This window comes from Nannospalax galili, unplaced genomic scaffold, assembly GCF_000622305.1.
Source record: "Nannospalax galili isolate Female #2095 unplaced genomic scaffold, S.galili_v1.0 scaffold1714, whole genome shotgun sequence".
Taxonomy (NCBI): Eukaryota; Metazoa; Chordata; class Mammalia; order Rodentia; family Spalacidae; genus Nannospalax; species Nannospalax galili.
In genome coordinates, this window is record NW_008334552.1 from 305,485 (window position 1) to 333,069 (window position 27,585).

General features: G+C 48.6%; 1 protein-coding gene across 1 annotated transcript in view; it reads right to left on the reverse strand.

Moving 5' to 3' along the window:
- Window positions 1-644: 644 nt before the first annotated feature.
- Window positions 645-27,585, reverse strand: part of Xkr7 (XK related 7) — a 27,129-nt gene continuing 188 nt past the window's right edge. The window contains 3 exon segments of the mRNA XM_029561752.1: window positions 645-2,867; window positions 3,962-4,164; window positions 27,209-27,585. The exon segment at window positions 27,209-27,585 is cut by the window's right edge and continues 83 nt beyond it. Coding sequence (XP_029417612.1) covers window positions 1,912-2,867; window positions 3,962-4,164; window positions 27,209-27,585 — 1,536 coding nt within the window. The 3' untranslated portion in view covers window positions 645-1,911.

Sequence of the window (27,585 nt, forward strand, 5' to 3'; positions counted from 1 at the left end):
AGTGGCTTGTATCCTGGGTGTGATGTGTGCTTGTGTGCACAGGCACATGCAGTCAGCCTTCTCAGCCTATGGGATCACCCTATACCCTGAGTGTGGCCTCCTCCTTGTGTATTCAGCAAATCAACCATTGTCACACCACCATTGATGTGACAGTTGGGAGTCTAAGACCTTACAAGAGTAGCTGCCACTTTGGGCCTCAGTTTCCCATCTGTAACCCCAAGGAGGCTGAGTCAGGGAGGGCTAACCACTCCCTTCTTATTTGCATAGTGTAGAATTCTCATGGCTTCCCTCACTTCCAGCCCCACCTGCATTCGTTTCTGAAGTCCCAGGCTGTCCCCTTCCAGTGAGCTCACCTCAGTTGGCCTGGGGGAGTGAAAATGGACTCTTAGCTCTGCCTAGAGGCTCCATCTCTTCACCTCACAGAGCTGTCTTGCTCCCCACTCCCATAATCCTGCACCCCAGTCAGGAGTGGCTATCCCAGGCCCTCATCCCAGGATGAGGAGGGTCCCTTAGGAAACCTAGGATGTTTGAACCATGGGAACAGATCACAGGCCCTAAGGCCTTGTCAGATCTGGGGCAAAACAAGTCAATTTCCCAGATGCCGCCCTGGGGAGCCCCATCTGCAGGGTGGCAGAAAGCCAAGATTTATGTCATGTGCCCAGAGCTAGTTTTTTTTTTTTTTTTTCCAGCTGAGAACCAGTTGGCAACTGAAATGTTCATGGGTTGTGAGGACAATTTCCTTATAGGACTGGGGACATAGAAGGGAAGCCTAGAATGCTGATAAATGCTGGCAGTCTAGAACTAGAACATTCATTCTAGAATATTCTGTGTGACTTGCATTCCATAGTCCCTCTTCCCATGGTAGAGACTAGAATCCTCCATATCAGAGCTCCAGAGCTCCAGTGTCCTTTCTCCTCGTAAAAAATACAGATCAACCAATCCTAGGATGTGTTATCAGGAAGTGTTTAGAACTTCATCTTGAACTAAGCATGTCTCTCCAACATTCCTCTGCTCAGTGTGTTGGAACCTCATCTATAGTTGAGCCAGACTGAATATCTTCCTGGACATTTTATCTTCTGTGTTTAAGACCTTTATCCAAAAGAAACATCCCAGATGCACATTTAGAGCAAACAGATCCTTGTGACATTTCACCTGAGAGGGTCAGGTTCTTATCCATATAGAGCCCACAGCCAAGTATGTCTCCCAAGGAACCACCCTCCTCATTCCATCTTCTCTAGACTGTGGGTGCCCCACCACACACTTGAACCCCTCCATGCTGCTGTCAGCCCAGTCTCCTCAGGGCTCTTTATCCTGCCAATCTACATACTACCAGACCCCCATGTACCCTTCAACTCCCTCCTCCAATTTTCCTCTTGCCCAGCTCCCTTTCCTACAAGAACTTTCCTAACCCTGTCCACAGATGCCCCCAACTCACCCCATCCTTTTCTCGGAGATCTCCTCCTACCACGAAGGCAGCCCTTTCCCACACCCCCCTAGGAGCATCGGGCCCAGGCCATGGTCCCCAGGCAGTGCCTTTCCTCCGGTAGGCCCACTAGGGGTGATATATAGATGATTCCAGGCCAGGGTAAGAGAGAAGGGCCCTGTGCTGAGCATGGTATGGCATCCTCATCAAAGCAGGGCGGGGGTAGCACCGCCCTGAGGGGGTAGCACCATTTAATGCCCTGGCTCCTGGTTCAGAGGAACTTAGAGAATGGGCCACAGGACTAGAAATGGGGCCTGAGGCCTCCACAGGGCTGCCCTCTTCCCTAAGGGAACCCAATGGTGAGGCTACTCTACCCTTGGATCCAAAGATCCACTCCCCCTTAGCCTGGTAGCCCTGAAATCCAGACTCAACACTGTGATCAATGTAGGGTCAGCCAAGCCTGTCCCTTTTGAGGGGCAGACTGTGGCCTACACTGTGGTCTCATACTCCAGCAATTCCTGGGAGGTCCCCACGCTCCGGTACTGCAACCGAGGTGTGGCAGGTGAGGCGTACTCCAGAGCCAGAATAGTCTTCCGGAGCCGGCGGTCAATAAAATGAGCATCCCATGCTGGGTACTTTTTCCGAGGCAAGTCAATCCTAATGACAGGCCCCTCTGTCCGCAAGGGGCGAGCCACTGGTGTGGGAGGCAAACCAGGTCGCACCTGGAAGACAGGTGGTGTAGGGGTCCCAGCTCGCTCGCCTCCCACTGAGGCCCCATCTCGCTCAGCACCTGTAGTCCTTGGCAGAGACCTTGGGGGACTTGTGATGGCATCAGGGGGAGGGCCACAAGACCCTGGTGATTCAGGGAAGATGCATCCAGGTGCCTGGGGACCCAGCATGGGCCCATTGGGGTGCAGGAGACAGTAGTATACACACATGAAGAATATGCCCAGCGCAAAGCTGGAGGCAACCACGCAGACCAGGATGAGTGAGTAGAAGTCAGTGGAGAAGTTGCGGCTGGAGTACCAGAAGCCAGTGAGCGCTGCATTTTCCAGGAGCACAATGCAGTAGTAGAGGGTCACTCGGTGGCGACTGCGGCCCTCCTTGACATTAAACCAGCAGAAGATGTAGATGATACCCACCACCATGTTGTAGATGATCTCCTCCCACTTGGACATGCAGAAGTCTGTCTCACCCTGGATGACCCAGAAGGTCATGATGCACCAGTGGGCCACGATGAAGATGCCAAAGTACAGTTTGTAGACGCTGGCGAAGAGGGCAAAGGCCAGAGTGCGGGCTGCGATGGTGAACAGGTGCCAGAGCACCTGAGCCACAGCACCCTTGTAGGACAGGGGCCGCTTGTCATCTCGTGAGTCCCGAAGCACCTTCTGGTAGGAGGCCAGCGTCCAGGCCAGGGACACCAGGGAGGCAGAGATGGAGAGGGCTGTGGAGACAGGGTGGGGATGGGGTGGGCTGGGTTAGGGGTGGGTCCAGGTTGGGATCCGGAGAGGAGGAGGTTTGGGGTCAGGACCTGGGTTCTGAGGAGGTGTGAGGAGAAGGTCTATGGATCAGTGGAGGTGTGAGGAGGTCTGATTGGGGGTCTTCAAGGGCAAAGATTAGGTGAGTTAAGGGGAGGGATGAGGTTGGGTACTTATGTAGGCATGGGAGCATAAAGGGAGATAGAAGTTGGGTAATTTTGATCTCCATGGGTGTCAAGTCTAGGAGTCTAGTATGGGGCTCCATACTAGATGAAAGGTGGGAAATTAGGATCCAGGCCTCTGGGAGTAGAAGAGGAGGTCAAGAAGGGGTCATAATTAGGTCATAGAGGAGCCAGGAGGGGACCGTTAGAAGATAAAAGTCTGGGTGTGGAGGGATGACTAGAACTGAGCAGAGTTGGTGGGGGGGGGGTCCAACATGAGACCCTGCATCCTGGGCTGGGGGGGATGGTGGTCAGAAGGTGTCCCCAGAGGGCCTGCAAACTAGTGATATAGTCTCTGGGGGGCACTAATGATAGGTTAGGCAGTGCCTTGTGGGAAATGTATGAAGTGCTTTGGAGGTAGGGGATGTGGTTTTTCTACCACTATGACCACATTGGCCTTCATTGTTATAGAAGGGGCAATATGGGAATGAACAGAACTTGGTGCTGGGGAGACCAGAAATCCTAATAAGGGGATAAATAGACAGGTTCTCTGGAAACATGATGATTGGGCCTGTTTGTGAGGCACAGAGGATGCAGGCTGGGATTTAAACTTTACAAGTTTGGAAAAAGCAGCGGGCAGCAGCGGACTCCCCAGTGGACCCAAGATGTGTTGAGTAAATGAAGGGCAGAAACAGGATATGGGCTGCTCTGGCAATAACGAGTGAGGGGGAAGTGTCCAAGGGGCCTGAGCCGAGTGACAGGGTGGAAAGGTCAAATCCAAGGGGACACGAGGTCTTGAGAATCCTAGAGGGTAGTGAGAGACCCTAACTCCGCAGTCCTGGGGTGGGGGCGAGGCTCAGGGTGTCCCCAGAGGCTGATACAGGGCGGGCGGGGCTCACCTGTCAGCAGGTCGGGCTGTTGGCCACTGAGCACCAGTAGGCTGAGCTGCAGCACCAGCTGCGGTGCACTGCGCAGGAAGGTCTCCAGCAGGCGCAGCATGCTCACGTCCGCGCTCTCAAACAGCATCCGCCAGTAGAAGTGTCGCCGCAGCCGCTCCCCGCGCCAGCGGCTCTGCAGCCCCAGGTACAGGGCGCGCAGGTACCTGAGGAGGGACAGCGCTCAGCTCTGCGCTCCTCAGGGCCAGCCCTCTCTCCCATCCAGCCTTCAGCCAGGGCAGGGGGAGTCCCTCAGTATTGAGCCTGCCGGGAGGCTCGCGCTGGGGGGAGGGGAGACATGGTTGCAGAGCACGGAATGGACCCATTAGCTTCTAGCCCAATCCACTTCACAGAAGAGGGAACTGGGAGCCAGAGATGCATAGCATTTGCCCAAGGTCACATAGCTAGACAACAGTGGAACCAGTACTCAGTCCCGGACAGTGCTCTAACCATTAGACAACACTGCCTCTTACTGGAAACTGAAGAGCTTTGGCCATGAGGTTCCTTCAGGACCACACCTGGTGCCGGTTCCTGCCCCCATCCAGTGCTCACTGGCCTATTATGACCTTGCATCAGAGAAGCTGCTCTTTGAACAAACTTCTCAGCTCTTGCTACTTAGCACAGGACACAGATTCCAGGGTTCTACACTCCTCCTCACCACTGAGCTTTTGCACCTGCTGTTCCCTCTACTTGGTCCACCATCTTGTCCCTCAAACCCACTGCAGCCCCAAACCTAGTTAAGTCTTGCTCTTTCAAATCTCAGCTTTTAAGTATCTTCTCCCAGGAAGCTTCTGCTGTTCACCCCCACTTGGGTTAGGAGCTGTGCTCAGGCTCCCCCTTTCCTCTATCAACCCTGGTCACAGTGGGTTGAACAGCCTAGTTACCACACATGTTCCCCAGCTGTGAATTCCATGTCAGTGATCATGTCACTTGCTAAGTGCGGCATGCTTGGCTCTTAGCACACAGTAGGTACTCAATCCATGTGGACTGGATGAAAGAACGCATAGCTGCATGTTTGTTGAGTTGAATAGATCTCTGGAGCAATGAGGGAAGGATCTCTGAGTCCTGAGTTCAATTCCTATTTCTACTTCTAACTTACTGTGTTGAGCCCTCATTCATCCTTCCCCAAGCAGTAAGGAAGTTTGGCTGTAAAGAGGAGTGCCCACGTAGTATGAGATGGGACCAGGGTCTGAGTTGCCCTCTTGCCATTGTGATCACAGGCCCTGCCCCCCCAGGTCCCCTAAAATCTTTGGTGAATGTAGCAGTCAGGTTCTTTGCTGACTCCATAGAGTGATCCCTAAAAGCAGCCCAGAAAATGGGGTAGAGAGTGTCCCAACACAGATTCAGTGACCCCTACTACCTGAACCAAAATTGAAGCACTAGGGGTTGGAAAGTATATTCCCAGATGTGAGGTGCTGGGATTTCTTGAATGTTGTTTGAGAACCAGGAGATCAACCACACACACAGTGTGCTGGCAATCCAAGGCAGGAACCACAGTGCTATGAGGCCAGCTGACCCCAAATGGGTGCCCTGTTCTTAACTGTGTGGTCCTCTCTAGAGATAAGCCAATGACAGGGATAGGGTTGATAACTCTGGGGTTCTTTCAGAGCTAGCGTTCCATGTCATGAGTGCTGTCGTTAAAATGTGGCCAAGAACATCCAATTTGGGATCCTCTTGGCTCCAATCAATGCTGCAGATACACCCCCAATATGACACCTAACAGCCAAGAGGGGAAGGGGCGCTTCTCTCAGTCTCTGACTGGGAGGGGCGAAGGCCCTGCAGCCCCAACTGTTCTTTTCAATACCTCAGCTCCTCCAGCTGTCCCAGGCATGCATTCACACCACACTTAGACACTTTCTGCTCCAACACAGAGCCTCCAGATTTTGTGTGGCCCTAGGACTGGACTTCGTTTCTTCTGATAAACAGAAAGTCATCTCCCTGTGTCTTCCATTCTGAGTCCTCTGCTTTTCCCCTGCATAGGATGCCTGCATCCTGAATCATTCAGACACATTGAAGGTATGCTTCAACCTAGCTCTGTCCTGGGCTTTGTGCCTCTGGGTGACTCAGTCCCATGAGATGGAGATGGGCAATTTTGCTTGGCAGGGAAGGAGAGAGTCAAGGGAGACTTTCTGCATGATAATTTTCTTTATTTTACCTTCTTTCTCTTCCTCCCTCCCTTCTTCCCATCCAACTCTTTTCTGACAGGATCTCAAGTAGCCCAGGAGGATTTCAAACTATGTAGCTGAGGCTGGCCTTTAATTCCTGATCCTGCTGCCATCACTTCCCACCTCCCATCCTTCTGGCACTACCATGTCTGGCTTTGATCTCAGTTTTATTATTTTATTTTACTATTTTTTAAAATTTATTTTATTTTATATATATGAGTGTATTGCCTGCATGTAAGCGCACGCATGTTATACAATGCCCACAGAGGTTAGACAAGGGCATTGGATCCCCTGGAATTGGAGTTACAAACGGTTGTTTAGCCCCGAGTAGGTGCTGGGAACTGATACTTGGGTCCTCTGCAAGACCAGCCAGTGCTCTTAACTGCTGAGCCATCTCTCTAGACCTTGATCTCAGTTTTAAAGTACAAATTGGCACCTGGTTTGCTGGTGCATGGCTGTAATCCCAACACTTGGGAGATTAAGGAGGATCACAAGTTAAAGGCCAATTTGCACTACATAGAGAGACCCTGTCTCCAAAAAATAACCAATTCAATTAAGCAATAAAATAAAATAAAATAAAATAAAATAAAAACACACACAGGCATTTGAAGGTAGGGTACAGAAGAGTGCTCCAGGGGGTAGGCTGGGTTGGTAAAAAATGCAAAGATGATAAGAGCATGTGGCCTTCAGGGGAATGAGCAGAGGTCTACCTGACTGGGCTTGGACAGGGGCCTTCCAACAGACAGGCATAAGCACCAGCGTTTTCATAACAATACGTCACGAAATTTCATCAATTTTTTCAGCCAGTTCTAGGCTGCCAGACCCAGCAGTAGAGCACATACTTGGTACCACAAGGTCTTGGGTTCCATTCCAGGAAAAAAAAATCTGGACCAGAGAGTTTAGATTTTGTTTTGAATCTGAATCCCAGAATTAGGTGACATGATCAGTTTCGAAGGCTCACTCTGGAGGCTGGTTTTGGAGGGAAGCCAGAAATGACTGAGGCTGGTCCAGACCTGGAGTGACAGGGCTCAGCTACAGGAGGGGGACACAGGAAGGGCAGAGAACAGATCTGGAAGTGGCCAGAGATGAGGGTATGGGGGAGACTAAGGCCCCAGGGTTTCTGAGGGCCCCGACACAAGCTTCCTTTCCAGAAATTTCCAGACCTCTACCTCCCCTGCCTCCCCAGCCCCCTCCCTTGCCTATTCCTGTGGCTCTGACTTCGAACAGGAAAGAGAGGCCAGCTGGTCTAATGTGAAGGGGCCTGGGGAGCTGGGGGAGGGCAACACCCTGGAAGTTTCTTTCAGGCTAGGAGACCATCTGTTTCCGCCTGGGTCAGCACGAGGGAGGCACCAGCCCAGCCAGCATCTATCACCACCTGGCAGACCGCCTGCCACTTTCCACCCACTCCTGCCCTCTCCTTTGCCAGCTCCCAGCTAACCACAGACAAAGGACTCCTATAGTCCAGGGCAGGGGCAGGGACTGGGAGGGGTGGAAAGGAGGCTTCCATCGCCAGTCCACAGGGTGAGGGGTAGGAGGGTGATGCAGAGGCCACATTGCAAGTTGGGGATGAAAGGCCTGGGCTCAGCCTCACTCTGGTCCTTTTGGCAACAGTACTGAAATGGTGGCTGTTCCTTCCAGCCATCACTAACTGCTCATTACCAAGGGCTTGTGAAATGCTCATGGGCTTAGAAGAATGTTTGAGGCCTGGGGTGGGGTGGGGGGCTCCAAAACACAGAAAAACTACAGAATTAAAATTAATAAATGTTTAATTAAATATCTTCAAAACAGAACAGGATGTCAGCTAGTCATCTGTAATTTGGCTTTTATCTGGTTGTATATATAATTTACATTTGATGTTTGATATGGCTGCATTTTAATATGCTTGATAGATGTAGAGCCCACATGGGTCTTATAGAAGGTGACTTCATTTCTCTGGCCTCCATTTCCCCTTCTCTAAAACTGGGCTGACACTTTACTACCCTGTGACACATTCACCAGAAAGACAAGATGGTGGTATATGGTGTGTGTGTGTCCCTGCCCTTCCCTGGACCTTGCTTTATGGCCTTGGGTAGTCTTTGCTTCCCTGAGCCTTATTTTCTTCCTTGTTGTAAGCATCAAGTGATAGATTTGAAAGTAATTACGAACTGTAGAGGAATGTGCACATGATATTGTGGGTGAGACAAGGCCCATACATTGGGTGGTGGCCTCTGGCTCCTGGTCAAGCAAGGGCTCTTGAAATCCCCTTCAGGAAGCCCAGCCCCATTCCACATCCTGCTATATTTGAAGGGAAGCTGAAAGAAGTTGAAAGATGACACCAGGGATGTCACCTACAGGGAAAGATACTCCACCCCAAGGCAAGGAATTCAGGCTTGTTTTTCTCCAAAATACATCCCCAGTTCATCCATCTCTCCAGCGCCACTCCCATCCATCTCTCTGGTGCCACCACCTGGTGTCATCTCTTGGTAGGACAACCCTATAAGCCTCCGTGCCCCACCCTCACTCTGCCCCCATGCATCCATTCCTGCCTGCCCCCAAGTCCATTCTCTACATGACAACCAGTGGGGAATTCTTAAAGCCTGTCAGATCATGTAATTCCCCTTCTGGAAACCTTGCATAGGCCTCTTATCACACTTGGAACCAAACCTAAGTTTTCCCCTTGGCTTGTAGGCTCCCAACCGTCTATCCTGTTTGTTTCTCTTGCTACATGTCAAACCACTGCCCTGCTTGTTCCTCACACCCCAGCTGCAGAGCCCAGCCAGACTTACTCCTGACACTGAACTTAACACACTGATTGTTCAGCCTGGAACACCCTTCCCCAGATCCTGCTGTAGCTGGCTCCTCAACTCCCCTGTCACCTTCTTAGACGGAGGAGGCCAACCATCTCATAGTACTTCCCACCTCACCAAATCACTCTAGTCCATCACCCTTGTCTGTCTTCTGATCCTCCAGCTTTCACTGGGACTTCCTGAATGCTGGGACTAAAGGTGTGAACCACCATGCCTGGTTAATTTGGTGCTGGAATGAAAAAACCAGAGCTTTGTGTGTGTTAGACAAGCACTCTACCACCTGCATTCTATCCCTAGCCCCTAGACATTTGTTTTGTATTCTATCACTGGGGTTCCATAAGGCTGCAACCTTGATTGTGTTGGTCACCACAGTGTCATCTGCATTAATGCATGTCAAAAGCAAGGACAAGTGTTTGCTGAATGGATGAATCTTTGTGTGTCTCTGTCCTGGTCTTACCGGTCTCTGAGCTTCTCTGTCTCAGTCTGCAGAGAACCAGAATGTCTTGCAGGACCCCTGATTCATTCTGTCATTCCTACTCCAGGAAGTCTTCCCTGGTGTCTCTCCAGCCTGGCCAGGCCTCCTCCCTCTACAGTTTCCAGGTGTCAATGGCCTGAAGCCCAGGGTGATCCAGGCATTGCAAGTTTGTGCTCCTAACCTACAGGCCACTTCCTCTGCCCACTTTACAGAGGCACTAAGACATCTATTGGGATCTAATTTGATGATTCTCAGTCTTCGTAGGTTTTTGTTTTGTTTTGTTTTGAAACAGGATCTTATTATGTAACCCTAGCTGGCCTGGCCTAGAGCCTGCTGGCCTTGAACTAACAGAGATATACCTGCTTCTGCCTCCCAAGTTCTGCAATTGTTCAAAATGTATGCCACCATACCCAGCTTTGTTTTGTTTTTGAGACGAGGTCTTACTAGGTAGTTCTGACTGGCCTGAAATTTGCTAGATAGTGCAAGCTGACCCAAACTCATGATATTTCTCCTGTCTCAGCCTCCCAAGAGCTAAGATTACAGATGTGAGCCCCCATGTGTGTTTTCTGATTCTCTGTCTTAAAATTTTTTATTACATTTATTTATTTATTTATTTATTTATTCATTCATTCATTCATTCATTCATTGTGTGTGAGTATACGTATAGGTGTAGTGCACTCGTGCCATGTGTGGAGGTCAGGGGACAACTAGTAGAAGTTTGCTTCCTCCTTCCACCATGTAAAAAAAACCCAGGGATCAAACTCAGGTTGTCAGGCTTGGTGGCAAGTGCTTTCACCTGCGGAGCCATCTTACCAGTCTCTGATTCCTTGATTTATGCTAAGAGAAGCATGTCCTAGAAGAAATTAGAACTGGTAAAGCACACACAGCTGGCCTGAAGATGAGAGACGCCAACAGTCAGGGTTTGAAATCCATCTGCCCTACAACTAGAGCTGTCCCTTCAGGTCCCCCTGACCTCCATAGCAGGCAGCAGGGTCAGTAATGGACAGAGCTCACTCCCTCCTTCCCCTACTAGGAGGCCTCAGCATCTGCCAGGGCACAGGGAATTTACTCTAATGGGCAGAAGGGGGGGGAAGGATGAAGGGATCCCATGTTCCTGAGAAGTTTCTGGGTCTAGTACCTGGGTCATCCTTTCTTTCTCCTGTTCTTGACTCACCCTGAGTCTCTAGCATGAGGTCAGGTTTCTGGCACTGGCCTCAGTCTCCATTCAGACCATCAAACCCTGCATTCAAGGGACAGACACAACAGACAATGACAATTTCCATTCAGACAGTCAAACCTGGCTCCAGGCTGGGCCTCAAATCCTAGGTCATTGTCTGCTGTGTCTGTCCCTTGAATGCAGGGTCGGCTTCTGTATCTGTCTCTCTCTGGCACCCTGTGTCAGTCTACCCATCTGACTCTTGGACTATGAGTCATCTTGCTCCTCAGATGTTGTCAGTCTGACCTGGGCTCTGGGGTCAGCATGTTTGTCCTATGAACATGGGACTTTTCTGCTTGTCTGCTGTCTGTCTGGGATGCTAGATCTGATAATGGATCTGTCTGCCTGGGGTTTCCAGTCCCTCACTGCCTGGTCCATCTGCTGGTCTGCTGCTCAGCTCGTGGCTTGGCATGATTGCCCGTTTTCCAGTCGTCCTCCCCTGCTTGCTCCTCCTCTCCCTGATTCCAGGTCCCTTTCGGTCTGTCTGTGTCTCTCACATCCTCAGCAGCTCCATCTGTTGGTCTTCTGAGCATGTGTTCTCCCCTCTCCCCACACCATCTCAGGGCTCTGGGCCAAAACCACAGCAGCTTCCCAGAGGCTCCCCCGCTCTGCTCAGTTCATCCAGGAAGCAGCCTGCAAGCCTGCAGGAAGAAAGCATCTAGCTCCAGGGTAGGCCCTGCTCTGGCCACTGCAGGCTGTTAACGGCAGGGTTGGGGAGACAGCAGTACTCCCAGCTGCCAAGCCCTTTACCACTTTGTAGAGCGGCAGTGGGCAGTGGGCAGGACTTGGCTATAATGATACCAGCTCACATTAAGCACCAATTGTATCACTAGCCTCTTTGTACATGTCCATTCCTCACAGAGGCCCAGAAAGGGACTGGAACATGTCAAAGTTGCACAGTAAGTTAGTACCAGAGAACTCAGGCTTGACTCTCTATGGTCCCTTGAGACACATGGGGGCTTTATAAGCTCTGTTGTGTAAGTTCCCTGAGAAAGGAGACCAAATACAGAGGCAGAGAACCCAGACAGGGGGTCAGGGAGACTAAGTGCAGACCAGCTCCAAAACTTACTGCTGTGTCTCAGGTAAGTTGCTACTCATCTCTGAACCCATGGGCTCAGTGCTCACCTCACAGAGCAGCTGGGAAACCAGGTGGTAATTTAGCACTGGGCACTTGACAATGGGAACTTTAAGGAGTTTGCACAGAGGCCTTACCAGGAAGGGGGCCTGGTAGCTTCTACCCAGGCATGTTGGTGCCAGTGCTTGGAAAGCTAAGAAAGGAGGGTCACTGGGCTACATAGAAAGACCATATCTTACAATATACAGAGCAGGGAGACTGAGGCAGGAGGACTGCTCAAGGACTGTTCAAGGTCAGCCTGGGATACACAGTGACTTCCAGGTCAGTCTGATCTACATAGACTCTGTCTCAAGACAAGACAAAACAAAAACAAAAATGAAAACCAAAACTCAAAATTCCTGGAGCTGGAGAGATGGCTCAGCGGTTAAGAACACTGGTTGTTCTTAAAGAAGACCGGGGTTTGAATCCCAGCACCCACATGGCAGCTAACAACTGTCTGTAACTCCAGTCCCAGGGGATATGACAGCCTCTTCTGACCTCCAAGGACATTGCATGACATGGGTGCACTTACCTACATGTAGGAAATACACACATACACATAAAATAAATAAAATTAAAAAAAAATCAAAATTGCTATCTGAAGGGGGTTGGTAATTTCTCTCTACTTTCTGGCAGGGCTGAGACCCGCTCCTAGTCTGGTTGCCCCCATTGACTCTGTCTCCGGGAGCAGGACAGAGCAGACCCTGTGGGATGAGTTCACAGGGCAGATCTTCTTGTGTGTGTGGGTCTTTGCCCCCAGAAAGTAGCTTTACTCTTTCAGTTCATTCTAGGACTTTGCTAAACACCTCACCATAGTTCTGTGGCATCTGTGAATATGATCCCTGTTTTCCGGATGAGGAAATGGAATCTCAGTAAAGGAAAGGTCCATTTTTCTTTCTTTTGGTGCTGGGGATTGAACCCAGGGCCCCGTGCATGCTGAATATATGGTCTGTCACCAAGCTGTCTCCTCAGTTCCACTTGACATTTATTTCCCAAACACTTTTGAGTATCTGCTATGTACCAAGATCTATGATGGACACAGGGGTGGGCAATCCATCTGTCAAGAACTTCACTTAATAATGGGGGCCTGGACACTAATGAAATCATTATACAAACAGGAAACAAGAATGTTCCATGGGTTCCAGTCATGCCCCAAATGAGGTCCCACCGAGTCCTCCAGCACTGAGGACTCTAGCGCGTTGGAGAGAATGTCCTGTAGTCAGAGAAGGCTTTCTGGAAGAGGTGATGCTGAGCATGGTCCGAAGTAGGCACATGAGCTAACCAGGTGAGGCAGGGAAGGGAAGTGTCTGGCAGAGGAAACAACTAGAACAATGCCCTGAGGTCAGTGGAAGGGAGGCATAAGTATCACAAAGAAAAGGGCAGAAGTGGGAGATGAGGTCCACTATGGGAGGTGTGGTCTTTATCCTGTGACCTAAGGTTTTAAACAGGGAAGTCTTTTTCAGAGGTAACATTTTCAGCTGTGAGGAACAGACTCCAAAGTGACTAGAGTGGGGGGTGGGAGGCCGGTTGCCAGGTGAGAGGAAAGAGTGATCTAGGTCTTTAGAAGGTATTTGGAGAAGGGACTCCCCCAAGGCTGAACAGCTAGAAAGCCTCAGAGCTGTGTCTCAAGCCAGGGTGGCTTCCTGCATTTCCCCAGGGCACAGATCAAGCCCAGCCAGGGAACCCAGACCCCACCTGTGGGTTCTCCAGGACACAGTGGCCTCCTCACCTGCAGTGTGCACCAGGAAGTTTCTGGGAAGATGGTTGGCCCCAACATCCCCTTCCCATTGGTTTTACCCCTCAGTTCTGAGCACTACTGCAAGAAGGATGTGAAAAATAGGACCTTCCTGGAATTGGCAGCCAAATGAATCCTAAATGTCAGCAAAGAGTGTGATTTTGCACGTTTGGCTCCCATTTCATGTGATGCTGGGAGCCAGGCTGTGTCCTGCCTCCTTCACAGCCCCCTGCAGAGTAACAGCGATTCTTCTCTGTTGGCTTGATGCCCAACACCTCTGGCCACTAATTTTAGGGCCTGGCTGAAAAGCTATGACCTTCTACCCTACCCTCTCCCATCAGCTTCCAGGCAGGGTCTGTCTTCTTGAGCATCAGAGAAGCAGGCAGCTGCTCTAGAACAAAGCGTTTGGGACCAGTTCTGGCCTCCCACATCCTTCCCCTCTCTGGACCTCAACTTCAGCCATCTAAAATATGGGTTGGTGATATGTGATGGAGACTGAAACTCAAACCCTGAACCCTAAAAGTACTTTGTTTGACCTTTCTCCTTCCCCTCTATCCCTGTGTGGAGTGCGGATACCATCAGCCAGCGGGGGAGGAGGCCAGATTCCAGCTCGTGGTGTTATTTGAAGGTACCTGGAAACTAAGGCAGAGAGAAAGCAGCACATTTCATTGTCTCTAGGCTGATGGATAATCCAGAAGTAGAGTGGGGGTTTCAAAGGCCAATGCTCAGCATTTGAGTCTTGGAATGCTATAGAGATGTGCCCTGTGTAAAGGGTAGCCACCCCTCACCTCTAGCCAACCAACATCCTGGGAGAATGTGGAATCTTAATAATGAGGGCTTGAAGGTTTTTGTTTTTTTTTTCTCTAATTTTTCCAAGCACAGCAGCAATCAGGATATTTATGTAAAAAGAAGGAAGGTCCCAAGTTGGAAATGTTGGCTACTAATTAAAGAAATATTATATGAATTTATAAGAAATTGCTATTCCTGTTTCTAGGTATAGTGGCACTGTTACATATTTTAGAAAATTTCTCTTTTGCAGTGATAAGGCTTGAATTTAGGGCCTTGCATATGCTAGGCAAGTGTTCTACCACGGAGAAAAAAATCCCATCTCAAGATCTTTGATTTAAAGTTGATTTCCTTGGGTATGGATTGACATATGTGTGGATGCATGGATTGATGTCTGAGATTTGCTTTTAAGGGAAGGAAAGAGAGGTGGTCCTGACCTATGTGCTCAGACAAGCAACATTTGCTATAAATGGTTGTCTACATTTATTTACTTTTATTTTACATATACAAGTGTTTGTCTGCATGTATATATGTGCACCATGTTCATGCCTGGTTCCTGAGGGGTCCAGAAAAGGGCATTGGATCTCTTGGAACTAGAGTTTCAGATAGCTGTGAGCTGCCATGTGGGTGCTGGGAACTGAATCCGGGTCCTCTGCAAGAGCTCTCTCTCCAGCTCTAGGTTATCTAAATTTAAATTAATCAGAATTAGATACAGGGCTTGGGGGGTGGATGTCAGTAAGGCACTTCCCTAGCAAATATGAAGACCAAGTATGGATTCTCAGAACTCACATTAATAAAAATCCAGGCATGGTGGTGTGCACCTGTAATCCAAGTGATGGCAAGGTGGGTTGATAGAGACAGGTAGATTCCTGGAAACTGGCAGATCAACTAAGTCTAGGCTACGTGGCAAAGTTCCAGGCCAATGGGAGACCCTGTCTCAAACAAAGGGTGCAAGGTGCCTGAAGAATGACATGGAAGACTGTCTTCTGACCTCCACTTGCACACAGATGCATGTTCCCACCTGCACTCATGCACATGTACACCCCTCCACAGGAGCGCACGCGTACATACACACACACACACACACACACACACACACACACAAACACATGTGCGCGCATTTAAAAAATTAAGTACAAAGTTTTGGTTCCCCTATGCCACTACCAATGGCTCAATGGCCATTTGTGGCTGGGGCTGTCACACTGGATGGTGCAGACATGGGGCACCATCATCCCCTCAGAATTCCATCGACCAGTAAGTACTGCATTACACAAAACCAGATGGCCAGGAATCAATGATTCTTAACTGGAGTGATGGTTTGTAGAGACATCAGCCTTGTCTCTCTACTTTTGCATATGTTTAGAATTTTATGTAGTAAAAGGTTGCATTAAAAAGTAGACAATGGGGACTAGAGATATGGCTCAGCAGTTAAGAACACTGACTGCTCTTGCAGAGGACCCGGGTTCGATTCCCAGCACCCACAAGGCAGCTATGAACCGTCCTTAACTCTAGTTCTAAGGGAATCTGAAGCTCTCTTCTGACCTCCGAGGCATTGCATGCAATGGGTGCACTCACATACATGCAGGCAATATACTCATACACATAAAATAAAAATAGTAAATAAAATATTTAAAAAAAAAAAAGTAGACAATGTTGGGGATGTAACTCGGGTAGAGCGTTTGCCTAGTATGTGTAAGGCTCTGGGTTTCATCCCATCACTTTAAAAATAAATACACATAAATTAAAATAACTAACCAAACACATGAAACAAAATCAATAGAAAGCAGGGGGAAAAATAATGTGTGGTGTAAACACAAACATTTTGAGACTGGATCTTCCCAAGTGCCGCCAATTTGTAGCGTGCAGTGTGGCGGTCTAAGATCACAAGGCCGGAGTCAGAACCATCTATTTAAATCATAAGGGCTTTGCAGTCATCTAGTTTGCCCTTTAAACTGAAGTAAAGTCCTTGCCACAGCATCCTTGTGGGTTAGCTACTTCCTCTGCACCCTCTGTTGATGGGCATTCATGAAGAGCTTCAAGGTCTTCTTGCTTTTATTCAAAAGGCACCACCTCCCTTTAACCCAGGGCCATCATTCATGTGCATACTATCTTGGAGCCACAGAATGAGATTCCTTCCTTGGTGGGGCTGGTGAGTGTGGGTTATTAGGAATTAGGATGCCTATTGCTTCTTTCTATCCCCTATTGTTACTAAGCTACAACTTGGCCTATAAATGAAGCAACATTAAATGTTTTCTGAAGACACACTATGTGGCAAGCACTGGAAGAATCTCTGGAAGAATCCTGAGATTGAAACCATTGTGACCTCCATTTGACAGATGAGGCAGGAACTCTGGCTGGTGAAGCAAACCCCAGTGTCCCACAGCTAGGAGGTGGTGGTGTCTTGATCTGCCCAGAACCCAGAATGCTTACTTCCTCTCCTTTCTTGCCCAAGTCTTGAAAACTAAACCAGAATTCCCAAGTTCCCAGTGATAGGTAAAAAGTTGGCAGAGAATGAGCGAATGGATGATGAGGCACCGAGGCACAGCTAAAACTCCATCAAAATAGGGTTTGTTAGCAAAGGAACACATGGGACAGATTCCCTTCCGGGCAGAGAAAATATCTGCCCGGGTCTTGAGCTGGGGTCTTTTTAAAAGGGAGGCTTCTGCTTCCTGCAGAAGGCGAGAAGATGTATTTCTTTTTGAAGTTGGGTGGAGGCGGGAGTGGGAGAGCAGGACTGTTAAAACCTGTCCTCTTTAAAGATCAAAGGGGAAGCCTGCTGTGTTGGCCAAACAGTGGAGAAAAGTCTGCTTCTCTTGACTTCAAAGGCCAAGGTGCTTATCAGCTAGGTTCCCTTTTCTCAGGAGCATGAGAAGTCCTTGGGATCGTGTTGGTGAGGGGGCAGGGCTATCTGAACATTAACACCCAGTAGGCAGAGGAATCGACTTGCCCAGGATGCCGATCTCAAAGATTCCATGCAGTTCACAACATTAACAAGCACCTGCTGCACACTAGGAATTTTACTTCCTGATCTCCTAAGTCAGCCATGCTTCTTTCCTCTGCTGAACTGGACCCTGGGTTGTTCTATTGCATCTCACCTTCAGCCCACTGGCAGCTGAATGCTGAGGCTGGGAGGCTAGGTAGACCTCACTGCTGTGCCCCAGTATGACAGGCTCCCACATTGCCTTAGCTCTGCTAGCTACCTAGCCACAGTGCCATAACCTGCTCCAGCAGCCTCCTCATCCAAGAACTTGCTGGACCTGGCTGGGGTACAAGGCCACCAGTGGTAACAGAGACAAGGCTTGGACTCTGTAGATGTGCCATCTATGAAGAAACCAGCCAGATGGGTCAAGAACCCCAAAAGAATGTGATCAGGACTGTGGGGGCAGACAAGAGTGCATAATGAGCCCAAGGGGGCATCTGAGGAAGAACCTAGAAAATTAATAACAGGTATCTTATTTTACATTAAAGTTTTAGATACTTTTCTGTTTTTTTTCTTGTTTCTCAAAATAATACATGGTAGATTATTCTTTAAAATGCACTTAACTAGGCTGGGAAGATTGCTCAGTGGGCAAAGCCCTTACTGTGCAAGGGTGGGAACCAGTGTTTGACCCCCAGAGCCCACACACAGCTGTGGAAGTGTGTGTCTGCAATCCCAGCATGCCTATGACCAGATGGGAGGCAGAGAAAGGAGAATTCTCAGAACCTCAGGGGCCATGGCCTGGCATTCTCAGAGGCAAAGCAGGAAACCTTGTCTCAAACAGTGTGTAAAGTGAGAACTGAGACCCGAGGTTGTCCTCTGACCTCCACACATTCATCATAGTAGGTATACTTGACAGTCACAAACACACACATCACATACACATGAAGATTTTTAAAAAGAATATACTTAATTGAGGCTAGAGAGATGGCTCATGAGTTAAGTGCACTCATTGCCCTTGCAGAGGACCTGAGTTTGGTTCCCAGCACCCAGATAGGATAGCTCACAACTGCCTGTAACTCCAGCTCTGGGAGAGCTGATGATGTCCTTTTCTGAGGGTAAACAGACTCAGGTACACAAACCAACACAGAGACACACATTGCATACACATAATTATAAATAAAAAATGAACAAAAATTACCCTTAACTAGCAGAAGGCAGATGACTTAGTGCTTATGCAGGTGGGCTTGGGAGCCTGACTGCATGGCTTTCTATCTTGGCTTTGCTAGTTACTAACTGGGAGGCTAATCCTCTCTGGTCAGTTTCCACACCTATAAAATGGGTCAATAATGCAAGCTAACACTAAGTACTTCTATGTACTGTCTGATGTGCAACATGTGTTCCATGTATTCATTCAATAAGCCCGCACAGTGACCATTCACACGGGGACTCTTATCCCCATGTCACAGAAACCAAGGCCCATGAGGTTAAGTGACTTACTGAAAACCACACAGTTTCTGAAATGTAGATATAGGACTTTGGTTCTACAAGTCCTTTTTCTTCATAACCATACTCCCTGTCTGGTAGAACTGATGTGAAGGCAATGACTTAATCTAAGTCAATATATGATAGCTATAATTTTTAGTAATATCTGATTTTTAAAACAGAGGTGACGGTCTACCTGCATTTCCTGGTGAATTAAAACCAGACAGAATTTTCAAGCAATACAAGAAATATCTAATTAGGAGCTAGAGATATATCTTGGTAGAGTGCTTGTCTAGCATAAAGCCCTGGGTTCAATTCTCAGCACCCCATAAATACAGCATGGTGGTGCGTGGTTTGTATTCCCTGCCCTTTGGAGGTAGAGGCAAGAGGGTCACAAGTTTAAGGTCATTCTGGGTCATTACATAGTGAGTTTGAGGCCAGTCTGGGATACACAAAACTCTGTCTCAAAAAAAAAAATTAATTAGTAAGTGGTCATCTCCCTTAACTATACCCTCACTCAGAGAGATACTTGGGGTAGGAGGTAGCTTTTCTATATTGCCCAAGATCTCAACAAGAATATGTAGCTCTTCCATAAACAAAGCCACCAAGCAAGTAGATTATAAAGAGGACTTTGCTTGGTTGAAGTAGTAGAAGACAGGGTCTGGGGGCAGAAGGCATGTCCTGGGTTTGTTCAGGGAAAGCTTCTGCAAAGAGGCCACCACGGAGTGTGGCCTTGAAGGGTAGTAGAATGTCCCTGGGGTGGGGGGTGAGAAAAGATACTGCTGGGAAAGGCAGGCCTGGGCATCCAGCTGTGTGACTTGCTTCTGGGGCTTTGGTGCATGCTAGGGGTAAGGGAAGCCAGGTACCCTACAGCTCCTCACTGGCTCTGGCTGTGGCCAGGATTGGGGGTGGGGTTGAGGTGGGAGGTCCACAGTGGAGGCTGATGGCCATTTCCCATGGGAGAAATTTGGACAACCTCACAAAGACAGGGTGGTGAATGGAGAGGCCAGAGTAAAACTGAAACTGCCTCCCTTTCTCCCCAGGGACCTTTGCCCCAGCTGCCAGGGTTCAAAGCCATTTCCTTGCAGCCCTCCCTCCCCTGACTCCCTAGGGCTTCTCTCTTGTGTGGTCTTTATAGATGAAACAGAGCACAGGGTCCAACTGCCGCCTTTGTGTCTGTTAGGAGGGCTCTGATGGACTGTTGCTGCCGGATGGCAGGGGGAAGGAAGGGTGGGGTACAGGACATATTGGAGACGTTCTCCTAGGAGGTGGGTGGGGAAACCCCACTGGAATAACCAAGTCAGTACATGGAGGAACATTTGTAGAGGGTCAGTAGCCAAGTCTAAGAGCTTATAAACATGTTTCAGATGCAAGTGTGAATATTCAAAATCCTAGACATGTAACCAACACAAGAGAAACGGATTTCAGGGTTGAAATTATGACACAAGAGCCACGAACAGTTTGAAAAGCACTAAGGACCCCAACTCTCAACCCACACTATGCATAATAATGAATACAGCAAGGCCTAATTATAATTGAATACTCCTGTGTTCCAGGTACAGCGGTAAACTCCATACATACATGATTTAATTCGATTTAACTGAGGTATAAGGCTGTACCTTAAACTAGATGACATGGTACTATTATTACCAAGGCACAGACTAGTTATGTCCCTGGGCCAAGGCCACAGGAAGTGGTGGATGCAGGGACCTGGTTCATGCTAGAGAGTGGGTTCTGAACATTAACTATCTAATCTCAATGGGGAAACTGAGGGCCAAAGGACAGAGATCCTGTGGGCTCAGCCTGAAGCAGAATCCCAGTCCTGCTGCTCCAACCCTGTTCCAGCCCCATTCTCACTCACTCATATCTTCATGTGACTCCTGGGCCTCCAGGCTTACCCTGGCTTCCCTCCACTCCATTCTCCATTCAGCAGCCAGAGTGGACATTGCAAAACAGAAGTCTAGGCCTGCTTCTCCTCTGTTCAGAGTCTCTTGGCTCCCCTTTAAGGGCGGAAAGACCCTGTAAGACTGGTCCTGCCAGTCTGTCCACCGTCATCCCCCAACACACTCCCACCACTCTACTGCTACCACTTGGAAGCTTCTCATGTTCTGCTTCCCTTACCCTGCAGCCCCTTCTCAAGACCCCCACATGCCTCTGACACTGTTCGCTCTGCCAACATGCCACCCCTTAGTGTGGCTGCCCTCACCAGCTCATCCTCTCTGCCACTCCCTGACCCTGTTTCAGCTTTGTGTGTGTGAGTGGTGTGTGGTGTGTGGACACGTGTATGTGGAGGCCATAAGAAGGCTCCTGGTGTTCTGCTCTATCACTCTCTATCTTACTCCCTTGAAACAGGGTCTCTCACTAAGCCTGGTGCAAGGATATTAGCCAGCAAGCCCCAGCCATCCTCCTGTCTGCCCCCACAGTGCTGGGGTTACAGACACACATGCACGGTCATACATAGCTCTTTATGTAAGTGCTACACATCGAAACTCAGTTCTTCATGGTTGTGCCGCAAGGGCTTCTACCCACAGAGCCATCTCTCCAGCCTCTGCCTCATGTGTTTTTTCAAAAAAAATTTATTATTTGTATTTTATGTGTATGAGTGTATTGCCTGCATGTAAGTGCACACGTATTGTGCAATGCTCACAGATGTCAGAAGAGGGCATCAGATCCCCTGAAACTGGAGTTATGGACAGTTGTTAGCCACTATGTAGGTGCTGGGTACTGAACCCAGGTCCTCTGCTAGAGTAGCCAGTGAGTGCTCTTAACCACTGAGCCAACTCTCCAGCCCCCCTGTTTCATCTTTTTCTATAGCAGTTTCTACCAAGTGACCCACTATAGTTCACATTACCATCTTAGTCACTTCTTTATCCTCGGCACTTACAACAGCACCATGTATACAGGAGGTGCTCCATAATTATCTGCTGAATGAGTGACTGCAGATTAAATCCATGTCATTGTGGCTCACAGGCCACGGTTCAGGGGAAAAAAGGCCAGGTGGATGGTACTAACCACTGCCACCAGTTTTTAAAAATTACATTTTATTGGGACTGGAGAGCTGGTTCAGCGGTTAAGAGCACTGACTGCTCTTGCAGAGGACCTGGGTTCGAGTCCCAGCACCCACATGGCAGCTACAAACCATCCTTAACTCCAGGTCCAGGGAAATCCAAAGCCTTCTTCTAACCTCCACGGCATTGCACAACACGGGTGCACTCACATACATGCAGGCAATACACGCCTACACATAAAATAAAAATAAAATTTTTTAAAAATTACATTTTATTTATTTATTTTGTGAGCATGTGTGTGTATGTAGGTACATGTGCCACAATGTGTGGAAGTCAGGGACAACTTGTAGAAGTCTGTTCTCTCCTTCCACTATGTGGATCCCTGTGATTGAACTCAGGTTGTCAGGGTTGGTGGCATTTTCCTTTACCAGCCAAGGCTGCCAGTTTTTGAAAACTTAGTGATGGGACCAGTCCTTTGTTGAATCTTTTGTATATATTATTGCATTAAAGCCAAAGCAACATAAGAAGCGGGTGGGTACAATGACACTCTCTGCTTTAGAAGAAAGCTCCCCATGTACACACTCATATGTGAGAATTACAGGGGCAGGATTTGAATGGAGACCTTGAATCCAGAGTCCATCTTCACCCTTGTGCCAAGGAAGCCTCCCAGAGGGAGCCCAGAGCCAGACTTCCATTGCAGCACCAACCCATTTCAGAGGTTCTGTGGAGTGTAGGACTGGCTGGCAGGTGCAGGGGACCATGGTGTGGCTAGAAATGGAAAGTTGTTAGAGGGAGACTGAACCTACTGCTGCCTCCCCACCTCGAGGTGCCTAGATCATGACAGCCTGGGAGGAATCTCATGCCAAGTCTTCTCACACTAATTGGCTTAACAAGCCATGCTTATCTGGGCAAAGCTGGGGCCCATGAGTTCAAGATTAGGGAGAGCAGGATTCATGGCTTACTGCTCTGTTGCCCACAGCATCAGAGGCAGGGTTGGGACTTTAATTGGCTTAACAGCCCTCAGTGGCTTAACAGCGCAGAGAGATGATGGGGAAGGGAAGGAGGAAGATAGGCTGATGTCCAGCCCACAGCCAGATTCATGCCCCATCGAAGGATCTGTTTGCTCTTCTCCCAGGGCCTCAATCTGTTGTGCTTTGAGGCATTGCTCTGGGATTCCTCCAACACAGCAAGTTGTCATGACAGGGATAGAGCTGGGTGTGAGAACTAGACAAAGCTGGGTAGGTATCGCACTTCTCCCCACTTACTCAGTGGGTAACCTGGGTCAAGTGACTTGAGATCTCTGAACCTCACTTCCTTATCTGGTGAATAACCATTGAGGGAAGATTTCAAGATCACCCAGAATACCTCACATGATCCTAGCTGTGACGCAGTAGGTGGACAGTGTATGAATTCCCTCTTTATATTTTAAACAATATCAGTGTGAAAGGACCTTAAAACTTGTGAAGAGCTTGCCTGAGGATATAAAGAAGGCAGAGCCCCCAAATGTTTCCTTTGGCTGATACTGTTTTTTAAATACTTTACTATGGGGCTGGAGAGATGGCTCAGCGGTTAAGAACACAGACTGCTCTTGCAGAGGACCCAGCTTCAATTCCCAGCACCCACATGGTGGCTACGGACTATCCTTGACTCCAGTTCCAGGGGAATCTGATGCCCTCTTCTAACCTCTACGGCATTGCACGACACGGGTGCGCTCACATACATGCAGGCAATACACCCATACACATAAAATAAAAATAATATATATTTTTTTAATTTAAAATACTTTACACTATTTATTTATTGTTTGTGCATGTGTGTGTGAGTGTGGGTATATGTGTGACATTAAATACATGTGGAAGTCAGAGGCCATCTTGTGGGAGTTGATTCTCTTCTTCTACCATATGGGTTCTGGGGATCAAACTCAGGATGTCAGCCTTGGTGGCAGTCACCTTTATGCCATCTTATCTGCCCTGGATGATATTATTTTTAAAAACCTTAATTAGTAGTTGGAAATTGGGAGAGGTCACATTAAAAACCCCACTTTCCCATTTCTCTTGAGAGATCAAGACTGCCGCCCCCCCCCCCGAGATTGGGTCCACAACATTCTCATGTCAGGGGAGCCAGGTGGTACCTGTGTCTTGCCAAGGGCATTTTCCCGCATAACATACTCTTGTTGGACATTCCATACACCTATATGTCTATGTGACCTGCTTGGCTCTTCAAAGCATGAAGAGTTGGGAAATAGCTTTTTGATTGAAATTACTTAATTCAGAACTAGGGGTGTGGGATTAGGAGCTGAATGACCAGCAGCCTCTGAGGCTTGACCCTGGAGGGCTCAGTTCCTTCCTCATTATCCACTCAGAACAGCCTCACCACTCAGAACATCTGCTGAAATACCTCACATAGTGAACCAGCCTGTTGTGCCAACACTGCTTAATTTCTAGGAATGCCAGGTCTGATGGCTTCTGTATACCTTCCCTGGATCTTCCCTATTTATTTAGACCCTCAGCCATTTTCCAACCCAAGGCTTGTGACCCAGAGGATTTTGCTGTGATAACAGCCCAGAGTCAAAACTGTAGCCTGATTAATGTGATTCAATATGCATATATCTTTTCCAGTAGCCATTTCTATGAAATCTTTCCTAATTGACTGAAGAATCTGAATTCAGTGAACAGTCAGCTGTCAGTAATTGCGTTCCAGCTCTCTGCAGACCCTAACCTCACTTTTAAAGTGATTTCTGTTCTATGCAGGGAATGAAGCGCCTCACAGGACACCAACTCATTTCAGACTCTCTCAGGAGGGCAGGCTTGTTAAGAGGCATAGTAGGAAGTGCTGCAACCTAGACATAGAAGGGGTATTGAGGGAGGACCCAGAAATTGACATTGATAACTTTAAACTGTTCTGGGTATCAGGTGGGTGCCTGGCACTGTGCCACAACATTATGGGCCACTAGAAAGGCATCACACCTCAGGGTCACCACATCTAGTCATCTCATCTCACATACAGGGAAACTGAGGCTCAGAGATGGAAAGAGCCTAATCCAAGGTCACTTTCAAACCAAGATGAAATTGTAGTCCCTTGAAAACAGCCCCCCATTCAGCATTTTCCCACAATCCACAGTTTTCTCATCATTACCCACAGGATTCAACCGCTTCCCCTTCTTTTCACATTCTTATCTCAGTGTACCAGAAGCCTGACTTTCTATCATCCTGAAATCTCAGAATCTCAGACTCATAATTCTTCAAGCTTTGGGGGACACTTTGGTGGCAGAATTGCAAGGTGCGTAAATTGAACTCAGGTTTTGAAGGCACAGAATCTTGAGTCCCAATGCTTCCAATTGATGTGTGACCTTGGGCAAGGATGCCCCCCTCTCTCAGCCCGTTCCCTCATCTGCCAAGTGAAAATTATAATACTAACCACATGACAGGATTATTAGAAAAGACACAGAAGAGAATGCAGGTAAAAAGGCAACCAACAGGCTTGACTTAAAGAGTGCTTAATAAAATAATTGTAGTAGCACTGTAAATTAGGGCTTGAGTGCTTGTGCTTAAGTGAATGCTTGAAAGAAATGTAATCAAAGGAAGAATGCACAAACTAGAGGGCACAAATCCTATCTAAAATTGTGACAGGCCTGACTCTGCTAGAACCCATTTCTTGTCGAGAGAAGCTAGGATTCTGAGTTTTAAAAATACTATACAATGGACACAAATCGCTTCCATAGGTTGGATTCCCCCCATGCCCATCAGATTGTTATCCTTCCCAAATCATCTCATTCCAATGCTCACTCTCCCAGTACAGAACAGTGGAAATGGTGGAGAGAGTTCTTTTACATAAGGAACCATGGAGCTCAGTGGGCCTTCGACTATCTCCAGCTACTCTTCCGGATGCTTACCTATGATAATTTGTTTTGTTCTGTTTGAGGGAAACTCAGTTTGTGTTCAAGAAAGAAGAACCCTATTAGTTTCATGTAAGTAGATTCTGAATGGGGAGGAGGTAGCCAGTGAGTCGTGGGGCAGCTGGCCCACTTTAGGCTGAAGGGAAAGTGGGATGAATCTTTGGCTACCCAGAATAGGAAGTTACCATTTCAGAATCTAAAAATAACTCACCATCTGTCCATCTGGGCACAGAATGATAAATGAAGATTAGTTCCTGGATGTAGACATGAATATTTTTGTGTGTCAAGCTAATAATAATAATACCACCTTGTGTGGATAGTGTCCCAGGGCAAGCAATAGAAACGTCATCTTTGCAGGCACAGATGGGGAAACAAAGACAGTGCAAACTGACAACACAGCAAGAGTGACACAGCAAGGGAGCATCTGGGGCAAACCCTGGGAGTTCTGTTTCCAACACTCAGGCCAGAATAGCATCTTCAGAGTTAGGCAGAATTCTCTAATAAATAGCAGAGTCGATATCACAACAGCAGTAAACATCCTTCATATCTCTAGCGTGACTTTTTCTGTACTTCCCACACATCCGTTATAATCATGACACTCTCAAAATACGTTCCAGTCTGCAGAGTCCTCACACAGACCTCTCACCTGGTCATCCCAACAGGTTAACATAAAAAGTGACAGTAATCTAGTAAGATAAGAAGAGCAGGGATTCTCCCTCACTTCACCAGTGAAGAAACAGACTTGGAGGGAGGAGGAGATTTGCCCAAGATCACATAGTAAGTAAATTCATTTTGTCACTGCAGAGTAGAGCCCAACATACTAGAGTGATTGTGATTCAAGAGGAGCCTGTGGTTTAGAATTCCCCCTCTCTCCAATTAACTCAGCCCAGCAGGCACCCTAAGTGCTGGCAAAGGAAGAAGACTGAAAGTGAACAGCTTGAATAAAGCCTCAGCTTTGCTTTCCAGTCCTTCCTTCCGAGGATTAAAGGCCAGCCAGTGGTCAACTAATATCAGATTCAAGATTCCAAATCTCCTTGGCCCTTTTGGAGTGGGAGTGCACTGAGAGACTCCTTGGGAAGTAGAAGGAGCTAGAGAGTGCATAACTGGGTCCAGTATACCCTTTCCCAACAAGCTCCGGAAGTTTAGGTGGGATAGTCATTTAGCTGCCTCAAATCCTGCCCCTCCTGGGATGTTGAGGGTGGCTGTAATGCCAAAGTGAGATTCTCTGAGAGATAGAAAGGACTTCTGAGATCTTCCCTCAGTTTAGGCTCAGTATCTGGACATAGAGGATGGGTCAGTATGGGGGGGATGCCCTATGGTCCTGTTCCAAGTTTAACACTTGTCCTCATGATCCCAACACCCTCCTCACTCACAGGCTACTAAGGATCTTCTCTCCCTTCTTGCCCCATCTGTTCCTTTCACAAAGGCCACATCAGAGTTATTATTCTGGGGTGGGACCGAGTTTGAGGGGGGCAGAGGTGAGGAGCTGACAGAGAAGAAATCAGCGCTGCAGTGACAGGGATCTGGGAGAGAGTCAGGGCAGGAGGGGGGGTCCTAGAAATGTTACAGCAGAGCTGGGGCAGCATCCCACTCCCGGGACTCGGCTGCCTTCACCTGCTCTTTTCCTACCTCCAGACCTGGCCGAGCTGCAGGAGATGAACGAGGGTCTGCAGTAGCCAGACGCAGAGGCGGCAGCAGCGGCGGCGGAAGGCGCTGGCTGAGGATGGCGCGGGTCGGGGCCCCAGCTCGGGGCTGTCTCCTTTGGTCCCGAAGGCGCTGTCCTTGGTGCTGATGGCGGCTCCGCCGATGCCGCTGTCCTTGGTGCTGACAGCGGGTCCCGGGGCCCCTGCGGACTCCGAGTAGTCGTAGACAAACCAGCGAAAGCTGAGCAGCTGCACCACCAGCGAGGGCAGGAGCACGAAGAGCAAGGTGAGGCCGAAGTAGGTGCTCTGACCCTTCAGGTAGTAGGAGGCCGCCAGCCACAGGTCCGTGGCGCCGTCGGAGAA